The sequence below is a fragment of the Pongo abelii genome, chromosome 18 (genome assembly GCF_028885655.2).
Source record: "Pongo abelii isolate AG06213 chromosome 18, NHGRI_mPonAbe1-v2.0_pri, whole genome shotgun sequence".
Classification (NCBI taxonomy): Eukaryota; Metazoa; Chordata; class Mammalia; order Primates; family Hominidae; genus Pongo; species Pongo abelii.
Window position 1 is genome coordinate 47,382,378 of NC_072003.2, and position 12,183 is coordinate 47,394,560.

Consider the following 12,183-nt stretch of genomic DNA (forward strand, 5'->3'; position numbering starts at 1 on the left):
GGACTCTCAAAGTGCTGGGATTACAGGCGTGAGCCACCGTGCCCCGCCCCAAACCACATGTTCTTAACCACTTTGCTCATCTCATGCAGCGTGGTGAGCACTGAATGCCTGGAAGAGAGCACGGCCAGTGCCTGGCATTGCACCAGCTCAGTGGAAGCTCCCAGTCAGCCCAGCTGTTATTGCACTCCCAGTGCATGTACATGCCTGCTTCAGGGGGCTCAACGAGGAGCGAGATGGAGTCCCTTTGCATGCCCAAAATAACAGCTCAGCATGGAGGACTGATACATGTGCTCATGGACATACATGCACTCCAGCACACACATGCACTCCAGCACACACATGCACTCCAGCACATACAAGCACTCCAGCACCCACATGCACTCCTGCACATACATGCACTCCTACACATACATGCATTCCTGGACATACACGCACATGCCTGTGTGTGCAGAGCCTTCTGCAGACACACGGGACATTCAGACAGCTATGCGGTCCTCACCCTCAGACGCCTGGGAGTGCAATAACAGCTGGGCTGACTGGGAGCTTCCACTGAGCTGGTGCAATGCCAGGCACTGGCCGTGCTCTCTTCCAGGCATTCAGTGCTCACCACACTGCATGAGATGAGCAAAGTGGTTAAGAACATGTGGTTTGGGGCGGGGCGCAGTGGCTCACGACTGTAATCCCAGCACTTTGAGAGGCCAAGGTGGGCGGATCATGAGGTCAGGAGATCGAGACCATCCTGGCTAACACAGTGAAATCCCATCTCTACTAAAAAAAATACAAAAAAATTAGTTGGGCATGGTGGCGGGCGCCTGTAGTCCCAGTTACTCAGGAGGCTGAGGCAGGAGAATGGCGTGAACCCAGGAGGTGGAGCTTGCAGTGAGCTAAGATCGCATCACTGCACTCCAGCCTGGGCGACAGAGCAAGACTCCATCTCAAAAAAAAAAGACAAAAAAGGAACATGTGGTTTGGAATATCCAGGTTCAAAGAGGCTCTGCCCATTATTAGCTGTGTGGCTTTGGGTAAATTGGTTAACCTCTCTGTGCCTGGGATTCCTCATCTGTAAAAGGGAGATAATAAAAGTTTCAAAATCATAGACTTGTGAGGATTATGTGTAAATGTGAGACTTAATGCTTGTAAAAACCTAGAGTAGTGCCTGGCCTGGAATAAATGCTCAATGAATATTAGCTATTATTGTTCCTGTCTTACAAATAGAAAACTTAGGGCTTAGAGAGTTTAAGTAACTTGGCCATATTTCCATAGCCAATAAGAGACAGGTGTGTGCACAGGCTCACATTCTCTCAGGGGACATACACAAGATCCCAAGCCAATTGGAGAGAAAGCCACATAACCACAGAGCGGACAATTAATGAATAAGCCCTCGGGGAAGGAGCCCTGGACTGGTACAGCCCAGGTTCCCTTAGGCACTGCTAAGCCGGCCTCGGGCCTTGGGGCCTTCATGGATGCCCCTTCTGTGGGACTCTGTGGACAGTGAACCTTGGCCAGTCGCTCTCTCTCCACATCTCTCCCCATCTCCCAGCCCCCAGTGTGCTGGGCACAGAGGGATTCCGGCCTTGAGGTACACAGCTCACTATATCAGAATCTCCTACAGAACCCGTTTTAAAAATTAGATTCCAGGCTGGACACGGTGGTTCACACCTGTAGTTCCAGCACTTTGGGAGACCGAGGCCAGGGGATCACTTGAAGCCAGGAGCTCGAGACCAGCCTGGCCAACATGGCAAAACCCCGTGTCTAACCAAAAATACAAAAATTAGCCAGGACTGGTGGCATGTGCCTGTAATCCCAGCTACTCAGGAGGCTGAGGCAGGAGAATCAAGTGAACCCAGGAGGTGGAAATTGCAGTGAGCCAAGATCATGCCACTGTGCTCCATCCTGGGTGGCAGAATGAGATCCTATCTCAAAAAATAAAAAACAAATTAGATTCCAAGACCCCGTCCCAGGACCAGACTCAGAATGTCTACGGCTGTGGCCCTTGACTATGGTCCTCCTGGCAGCCCCACCCAGGCCCAGACTGAGTCAAACCCCCCAGGCTAAGGTCCAGAAGTTTGTTTCAAGTCTTAGGCACATTTAAGTTTGAGAAGCCCTGTTCTAAGGGCCGGGCTGCGAAACCCACCTTTTAAACGACCTTTCCAGGTGATTCAGAAAGGTTTGACAGCTCAATCAGGATAGGAACGGTTAGGTACAAAGACAGCAGCCAGGAAGCCAAGAGGTCAGTGTTCTCGTTCCAGCTCTGCTAACGTGCATCTGTTTGGACAACTCCTTCCCTTGCCTGGGCCTCAGTTTCCCCATCTGCACAATATGAGCACTGGACTCTGTCATCTGTGGGCTCCCCTTCACTCCCAGTGTCCTGTGATCCTATTAAATAACTTTGAATACAGACTTCCCAATTCAGAGCTGACCACGAGGAAACAGAGCAAAGTACCAATTTCAGAAGGCCAAGCACATAGCTCCTAAGATCACACGTGGCCAGAACCTAAGGTGTCACTGAACGCCTGAGGACCCCCTGAGTCTGCCCAGAAGCCACAGGCAGAGGATGAGCAAAGCTCAGAGAGGGCCCACACAGAGTCACCCCCTCACCTGCAGCACGATGTTGACAGCCATGGCTTTAAAGGAGTAGCGGGTGGAGGAAATGTCAAAAGCCACGTACAGGGCAACAGCCAAGGTCACAAAGTTGGTCAAGATCTCTAGCCTCAATGCCATCCATCGCGTGGAAGATAGAAACAACAGCAGGTAGTTATTCTGTGCATCAGCCAGCCTCTTCAACCTGAGAAGGAAAGCACAGAGTAAGAACCATGTGTTTGTCTGACCTAGGGTCTCCCCGGGTCAGGGTAGATACCGGCTGTTTCCTCCAGCATCCAGTTCCCCACTCCCAGCAGCAGGGCCTGATTTTTCTTTGGGGAGTTCCTCCCTACCCCTTTCTCAGCCATGAATTTGGGTGAATTTGACCTGACTCCTAACCCAGATTGAGGACTAGGCTCTGCTGATAAGGCCCATCCTTAGCACGCGCTCCTCGCCTAACCTCTGTGACTCACTCAGGGATGGGTGAGTTACCCTAAATTCGCCACAGAGAGTGAATAAACGCCAGGACGTGTGAGTGAGTGTGGGAGTGATTCCTTTCAGTGGGATGATGGGAGATCTGAAACTACCATTCTGCTACTAGGAGGGGAGCCTGGAGCCACCAGAGGGTCTCTGGGAGCTTAAAGGTAAAATAACACCATGGAAGGCAGAGCAGTAAAACTGAGGCACCCGGGGAACATTAGCTGAGTCTCTGGATTAAGCCTCACTTTAAGCAAGTCCTCCTCCCCAGCCTTTTGTTATGAAAATTTTTATAAGTACCAAGAGATTAAAAGCTTGATTTAATGAACATCTGTATACCCTCTAACGAAAATTTTTTAAAGTATCAAGAAATTAAAAAGTTGATTCCATGAACATCTGTATACCCTCTACCTAATTTAGCAATTGTTACTATTTTGCCATATTTAAGTCATATTTTTAAGCTAGTTTGCATTAGTTTTTTCTGTCACTTCCAACCAATAGAGACCTACCAATTTCCAATTTTCACATACCAACATCACAGTTTTCCATGTCAATCACAACCTATACTGTTATTTGATTAGTATTATTATTTTACTTGCTTTGTTTGAGAACGTATATTAAAAGAAACTTTAATCACAACCTTAAATTATATAAATAATGGGTTTGATATGTTAGTTGCATTTTTTCTAAAGTAATTCAAATAAACCTTTGATTATTGAAATTAAATATTCATTTACACATCAACTAAAACCATATTACCATCTGAGTGGGCTACCACCCCAGCACAGTGGCCCTTCTGACTCACTCTGTCCACACCCTCTGAACATTTTCATAAGACATTCCAAATTCTGTCCACCTTACCTTTCTATACTGATTGAGTCACCTCCACCTTGAGGCCTTCCCAGATTAAACACAACAGACCCTGGTCACTCTGTGGCCCCTATGCTCAAGCCACCTTGCTATCCTTCAAACCTACTTCCCCCATCTCATGGTCTTTGCATTTACTGTCCCCTCTGCCTGGAGAGCTCCTACCCACATATTTCCATAGCTCAACCCACACCTCATCTCAGGGTCCTTTTCTCTGAGACCTTCCCCAACAACAGCTCCAATCCCTCCAGTCTCTCTTCATCTGCTTATCTTAGTATATACCTTGGGGCAGGGTACTCAGTGTGGGCTGAACGAATGCACCGCTCCAGGATCCCCTCAGTCCTAGAGTCTGCACAGACCTTGAGTGGTCTATAATGCCACTGAGAGAGCAGGTGCCACAGTTCATCCAATATTCCAGCTAACTGAGCACATACCGTCTCCCAAATGTGTGCCCAAGTCTTACCCAGGCTTCAAGGCCAGCTCAGATGCCACCTCCTCCCGAAAGCCTTCTCTGATTCCCCTAGGCCACCTCCTTCCCCTCTGAACTCCCAAGCAGTTTATCTGCCCCTCTCTTATGCCATCTATCTTCTTCAATCATGTATAATTACAAAAACATGTGCCTGTTTCCCCCTTTTCCACCAGACTATGAACTTCTTGTAGGTGAAGACCGTGCTTAATTATTCTCTACAAACAGATAAGTTCATGTTACACCATTAAACCTCAACAACAATCATAGGACTTGTTTGCTTGTTTGTTTCAACATTTAGGAGGCAAATCTATGGCATCAGTAGTGAAGGAAGTTCTATTATTTAGAAAGATATTGTTCCTCATTATTTTGTTAAAGATAGATATTTGTTTGGAAGTGAAAGAAATAACATAATGCAAGATGTGTTTGCACAGTAATGCACCTTATCATTAAATGTATGTATACATATATCCATATATATATATATATACACAATATATACAAGGTCTATAAAGTTTACAAACATTTTTCCTATCATTTACATTTTTCATTCTTATAAATGAAAGAATGGTTCAGCAGGTTCTGGAGGCTCAGAGAAATAAGTCCATCGAACAATGTGCTCTCTGATGCTTTTGAAGATGATGCCATTCCCAGACGCTCCATTCTTTCCCTGCTCCCCACCACCCCTGTGGTTCCATCATTCTCAAATGGCAGCAGAAGGACTCACTGGCTGATGAAGTCTTCAGTTTTTCCATAGACATGGATGGAGCTCAGGCCTTGCAGAGAATTGAGGATGTGGGAGAATAAAGGAGACCGGCTATAGTTCTCCAGTCTCTTGAACACACCGATGGCCTTCTTGAACATCCTGCATGGACAGTGGAGGTAAGGGACCTGGACCGTCCACCTGTGGGACCATCTAGTCTGGGTTGGTCCCAGCCTTGCTCCCCAAGTCACAAGCAAAAAGAACCTACTCACTTATAATAAACGAGGCAAATAACCATGATTATGGCTCCTATTAACAGGATATATGGAGACAGCACACTGACAATCAACAGGATGGCGATCGCCATTAAGGACAGGACCAGGAACTGCTCTGAAAAGATGGGCAAGAGCTGGTCCAGGTCTTCCAAGTCCCCTGCGAAGCAGTTCAAAAGCCGGCCTATTGGGATGGTGTCAAAGAAACTCATGGGGCAGCGGAAAACCTGCAGGGACAAAATCAACGCGGACCATGAGAGAAGCCGCAGGCCCTCCTCAAGATTGGATGAAGATGCCTGTTACCCTTGACTCTAAAAAGCCACAGATCCCAGGGGTCTCCAGGGCAGGCAATGTAGACCAACGGTTTAAAAGCACGGATGGGCTCCACAGCTACCTGACTCCTCCACCTACTGCTGTCTGACCTCGGGCAAGTACTGAGCTCCTCTGAGTTTCAAGGTCCTCGTTAGTGAAATGGGAATGAAAACGATGCTTCATAGAGTTGTAGTGAGGATCACACAACTCCTCAAATATACTAAACACTGAAGTGTATAATTTAAAAGGGTGAAGGTATGGTATATGAATTGCATCCTGTAAAGAGATGTAATTCTCTCTCTCTATTAGAGAGAGAGAGACTACATTAAAAATGCTCAGAGCAGTGCCTGCCCCTGAGGTAGGAGGTGAGACTTGACTCTGGAGGCGGGGTTTGAACGCCAGACCAAATTGAGGACTAGCTAAAACAGGGGTGGGGTGGAAGCCACTTTCCATAAGACAGGCCCACCAGTGTGTCATGTCAGTTTACCATTGCCATGGCAACACCCAGGAGTTACCGCCCCTTTCTGGGTCATCAATGACTTGACTTGGAAGTTGCCACCCTTTTCCTAGAAACTTCTGTATAAACTGTCCCTTAATCTACATGTAATTAAAAGTAGGTATAAATATGACTGCAAACCTGCCCTGAGCTGCAGCTCTCAGCACACTGCCTACGGGGTAGCCCTGCTCTGCAGGGTCAGTCACAGAGCTGCAACACTGCCAGAACTGCAACACTGACACTTCAGTAAAGCTGTTTTCTTCTACCCTACCACTGGCTTGCCCTTGAATTCTTTCCTGGGCAAAGCCAAGAACCCTCATGGACTAAGCCCCAATCTGGGGTTTGCCTGCCCTGCATCACCCCCAGTAGGGCATTCTACCAATACCAGCTCTTATCATTTTCTACAGATGGGACCATTTTCACTCAGGACTGCCAAAGATTAGGAGCAGCAATCCTACTGGGTTGCACACGATTTGGACCCTTGGATCAAATTTAGCCATAACTGCCCCCTTCTTCAAGGTGGCACCTCCAAGTTGATCTCTAACAGCCAGTGGCCATAAGGCCTTTCGGAGATCAAAGGACATTTCAAACCACAAGGTAGGCTCTAACAAAAGCATTTAGTTTGGTGTCCTTGTTTTGCAGATGAGGAAACTGAAGATTGCAGAAGAGGAAGTGGCTCTGTAACTTACTCATTACGCAAAGTGGTTAATGGCAAAACCATGATCCAATTAGGCCTTCTGAGGCTTCCCCAAGCCTGGCACAGTCACTCTTCACAGAAGGCAATTTCTTAAAGGTTTATGGCACTGACCAAATGACCACCTACATTTCCCCATGTACTTCTCAAGCTATAATGCAAGAAGCAGAAATGAATAGAAGCCAATGGCATCTATTAAAGCCAAACTCACAGAAAGAGGAGGGAAGGACATTTTGACTGTTACTAAATGTAATTATTTGAGCCATGAAGTGTTCTCTGTAGCTGCTCTCATCGCAAATGCATGGATACTGCTGACCAAGCATAGTTCTCATGTATGTTTGCTTTCCAGCTGGTGGGGTAGTGAGGGTTGGAGGGGCAGATTTAAAGCCTCCTTGCTTTTTCTGCCTCTAAAATCCCTTCAATTTTATTTCCAGAATGTTTTGTTAAATACTTGAGCTAAAGCAATCAGAATTGTCATGATCACTCAGAGGAATCAAAGGGCAAAAGGGTCACCCCTTCAAGGACTCTGAGCACGCCTTGCAGGCACGGGGCATGGCGGGGTTGTGGAGGAGACACGTCAGCTCCACTGTGGGTGAGGAAGATGCATCTGTGGAAGCCCAGCATTACTTTGGATTAGGGACCAATTGTGGCGACAAAGGGAAAAGGGTTTCAGTTTCTGATTGTCTTCTAAGTATCAAAATGATCTGGGGTTGTTCTTGTTTGTTCATTTTTGCTTCATTTTTTCTGTTGTGCTTGCAGTTGAGCGAATTTTTTCAGATTTATCCTTCACTTGTGATTCTTTAAAACTACAAAGACAAATTTAAAGTTTAAAAAGCCACGAAAGGACTGGAAAAAGGAAAATATTTTAAATACGAAACACGTTTTCATGGAATGAAACTTGAACATTTCTCAAAATTAAAATACAAAATGTCATTTAGAGGCATGGGCACTGGATGTTTCTAGAATCTTGGAATATGCCATCAAAAGAAACTCAGAGACCACTTTGAGGGCCAAGGGCCACCCCCGGAGGCCAGGTGGGGAAGTGTCAGGCCTCAGGTAGAATTTCCCCCTCCTGCTTTCTGGTTCTGCCAAGCTTTATCTGAGAGGTGGCGAAAAGCTTTGTTTCACCCTGCGAAAGTTGAAACACTTGATGGCAACACAATTTGCATTCAGTCTACAAGGAACGATGGGCCGCTCCTCACCTCCCCCGTCTCCAAGTCAAAACCCCCACTCCCACCTCTGAGATTAGCCTTCCAGAACTCCATTCACCTCCCAGAAGTGCTCTGCTTTTGTTCACCTTCAGTCTCCTGGTCTTGAGCTGGCTAAATCTGATTTCTCCTTCAAGGAGTGAAGTCCCCAAGAAGGCTTTCTGGACTCTCCCCACTTTCTTCCCCTGCCCTCAAGCTAAGACAAGGTGCCTCTTATGTTCTCATGGCCCTGTGTGCCCCATCCCGTGATAAACTTTACATATCTATGACAACGGCCTGTTTTCTTGTCCATCTCCCCCATTAGACTATACACCCATGATGGCCCAAACCCTACCTGCACTGTGCATTCTCCAATGTAAGCCCCATGCTCACTGCTGAACCTGGCACATAGTAACACTTAGTAAGTGAGAGAGAGGAATGACATTTCCAAGAAGCAGTGTGATACCATAGGCAATTCGGTTTTTTTTTTTTTTTTTTTTTTTTTAATGAGATAGGGTCTCACTGTCTCCTAGGCTGGAGTGCAGTGGCATGATCTCAGTTCACTGCCACCTCCACCTCTCTGGCTCAAGCGATCCTCCTTGATCCTCAGTCCCCCAAGTAGCTGGGACTACAGGCACAAGCCCCCGTGTCCGGCTAATTTTTATATCTTTGGTAGAGACAAGATTTTGCCATGTTGCCCAGGCTGGTCTTGAACTCCTGAGCTCAAGCAATCCACTCACCTCAGGCCTCCCAAAATGCTGGGATTCCAGGCGTGAGCTACCACACCCAGCTGACAATTCAGTATTCTAACCAAACACATATTCCAACTTTAACATATGTGAGATTTCAGTTTCCTCATATGTAAAATGAAGATAATATCCACTTCAAAGAGAACTCAGGGCAATCATAAGCAACTCTGTATATGACCGTGCTCAGCCAGTGGAGGCCAGCGTCGCTGTTGCCCTCCATCAGGGGACACTGAGCTCTTAGAACCAGACTTCCAGCAGGAGAGCTCCGCCGCGCCTTCGTCACTCCCTTCTCACCAAGCGGCCCGGTTCACCCAGCTGCAACTACATTTTAGAAAAGGCAAAGCTATGAAGAGAGTAAAAAGATCAGTGGTTGCCAGGAGTTTGAGGGTAGGCAGGTAAGGAGGAATAGGTGGGACACAGGGTTTTGTTTACGGCACGGGAACTATTCTGTACCACGGACACATGTCATTATACATTTTTCAAAACCCATAGAATGCACAGCACAAAGAATGCACCATAAGGTGAACTATGGACATTTGTTAATAATAATAATTAATAATGTATCAATATTGACTCATCAGTTGTAACAAATGTCCCAGTTAATGCAAGATGTTAAGAATAAGAGAAATGGGCCAGGTGCAGTGACTCACAACTGTAATCCCAGCAGTTTAGGAGGCTGAGATGGGCAGATGGCTTGAGCCCAAGAGTCCAAGACCAGCCTGTGCAACACGGCAAGACCTGTCTCTGCAAAAACACAAAAATTAGCCAGGCATGGTAGTGTGCGCCTGTGGTCCCAGCTACTCGGAGATTAAGGTAGGGAGGACTGCTTCAGCCCAGGAGGTCAAGGCTGCAATAAGCTATGGTCACACCACTGCACTCCAGCCTGGGTGATAGGCAGGTATATGAGAACTCTCTGTACTTTCATCTCAATTTTTCTGTAAACCAAAAGTGCTCAAAAAACAAAGTTGGCTTGGTTCCAAGTCTTTGCTATTGTGAATAGTGCTGCAATAAACATACATGTGTGTACATGTGCATGTATCTTTATAGCAGCATGATTTATAATCCTGAAGCTGGAAACCATCATTCTCAGCAAATTATTGCAAGGACAAAAAACCAAACACCGCACTGTTCTCACTCATAGGTGGGAACTGAACAATGAGAACACAAGGACACAGGAAGGGGAACATCACACACCGGGGCCTGTTGTGGGGTGGGGGGAGGCGGGAGGGATAGCATTAGGAGATATACCTAATGTTAAATGACGAGTTACTGGGTGCAGCACACCGACATGGCACATGTATACATATGTAACTAACTTGCATGTGCACATGTACCCTAAAACTTAAAGTATAATAAAAAAATAATAAAATAAAGTTAGCTGGGCATGGTGGCTCACACCTGTAATTCTAGCTACTTAGGAGGCCAATGTGGGAGGACTGCATTAGCCCAGGATTTTGAGACCAGCCTGGGCAACAGAGCAAGACCCCATCTCTACAGATAAATAAATAAAGTCTACTAATTAAAAAAATACGCCGGGTGTGGTGGCTCATGCCTATAATCCCAGCACTTTGGGGGGCCGAGGTGGATGGATCACTAGAACCCAGGAGTTTGAGACCACCTTGGGCAACGCGGAGAAACCCAGTCTCTACAAAAAATACAAAAATTAGTCAGTTCTAGTGGCATGTGCCTGTACTCCCAGCTACTTGGGAGGCTGAGGCAGGAGGATCACTTCAGCCTGGAAGGCGGAGGTTGCCGTGAGTTGAGATTGTGCCACTGCACTCCAGCCTGGACTACAGAGCTCTAAAAAATAAAAAAATAAAAATGAAGCTAGGCAAGTTCAGAGCTCAGCCTTTGGCCCCGCCCAGCACCCAGGCCCATACCTTGTTGAAGAGCTTGTTGTGCAGGGCCGTGGATGCCTTCCTCGTGACCTTGGTGAAAATCCCTGAGGAGCAGACCCCCATACAGATGAGGAGCAGGGTGTTGAGCCCATACACCAGCTGGTAGAAGGACAGTTGAGGATTGTCTGCCATGTTGCCCAGGTCTGCCGTGGTTCCATTGCTCTCTCGGCTGCTATTGGTCTTCAAGAAAGAACAGGGGGTCAGACTGTAGGTGTCCAGGGGGAAATTCAGTGGCAGGGAAAGCCTTCTCCCTGGGGCCACGTGAGACTCCGTGGCTGGTAGAAGGTGAAGCTGTTCACCCAAACCTCCCTGCTCAGCGCTTGGTTACTCTCTTTTGCCCTTCATTCCCACTGCCCTGCCCTGCATCAGGCCCTCAGAGTCTGCCCGTGGACACGCAGCAGCTGGGCCCTTGTGCACGCTCTGCTGCGATGCAGCAAGAAGCTTGGGAATGTGATTTCCCAGAACCCCTCCCAGCATGGTTTCAGGTTAGATTCTGCCAAGGAGAGGCACCCACAGGGAAACAGAAAGGTGGAAGAGGAGAAGCCAGTATGCTCAGTGGCAACTGTGGGCAGGAGCGTGGGGTGTGGGGTTTTTCCAGAGGCTGGAAGGCATCCTGGGAATCACCCACTTCAGTTCAGCTGAGATCCCTGATGGCCAATTCCCCTCCAATGGTTGACTGAGCCTCTAATTCCCTATATTAAATCCTTGGAAGCTCTAAATACTTAGAGTGGCTTCTGCTCTCCTGACCCAAACCTCCTGGTACACGATCCAGAAATTAACCATGTGGAGCACTGTGGGAAAAGCATGGCTTTGATTCATAGCACCAAGTTCAAGTCCCGGCCCTGTCCTGTCCTAGGGCAGGTTCTTCATCCTCTCTAGACACAGGGTCCCCTTGGGAAAATGGAAACAGTGGAACCTTCCTCCGAATGTGGGTGGGGAGATTAGTGAAATAACTTGACATGGTGCGGCCGGTGGTGGCTCCCAGCTCACAAGACCAGAAGTATATTTTAAATGAACCATAGTATGGAGGCCAGTCTGGGGCTAAAGGAGATAGTTACTGCAGTGGAATGCAAAGATTCTTGGGGCACTGTCTGGGGATATAAATCTCTTGGTTTTCCAGTAAGACTGCACAGGTGACCACCCATTCTACAAAGTCAGGAGGCCTGTGCCAGGGGAACCCCAGAGTCCTGGCTCCCCACGGTTCTCTCTGGAACACCAGCTCTGGGCTTGTCATGTGGGTCCCAAGCCATGCTCTGGTTCTTGTGGTCTCAAGGAGCAAGAAGTCACCCCACCTCACTCAAGCCCATAGAAACACAGCCCACCCACCTCACAGCACTCACCCCTGAGCCCTGCTCCAACCAGTAGCTCAGCCACCAGAAGCTGAAGATCGTGAAGAAGACGATCAGCACCATGAAGAAGAAAACTATGCAAGAGATCATGTAACCTGGGAGGGAGACAGTGGTGATGTACAAGTGCCACAAA

The 12,183-nt window shown here is 47.5% G+C and overlaps 1 protein-coding gene across 1 annotated transcript in view; it reads right to left on the minus strand.

Moving 5' to 3' along the window:
• The window catches only part of ABCC11 (ATP binding cassette subfamily C member 11), a 66,369-nt gene that overhangs the window by 14,985 nt on the left and 39,201 nt on the right, over window positions 1–12,183 (minus strand). The window contains exons 18-22 of the mRNA XM_024233198.3: window positions 12,042–12,145; window positions 10,684–10,881; window positions 5,366–5,592; window positions 5,118–5,255; window positions 2,599–2,785 (exon numbers count right to left, since the gene is read on the minus strand). Of these exons, the coding sequence (XP_024088966.2) occupies window positions 2,599–2,785; window positions 5,118–5,255; window positions 5,366–5,592; window positions 10,684–10,881; window positions 12,042–12,145 (854 nt within the window). The remainder of the gene's footprint in view (window positions 1–2,598; window positions 2,786–5,117; window positions 5,256–5,365; window positions 5,593–10,683; window positions 10,882–12,041; window positions 12,146–12,183) is intronic.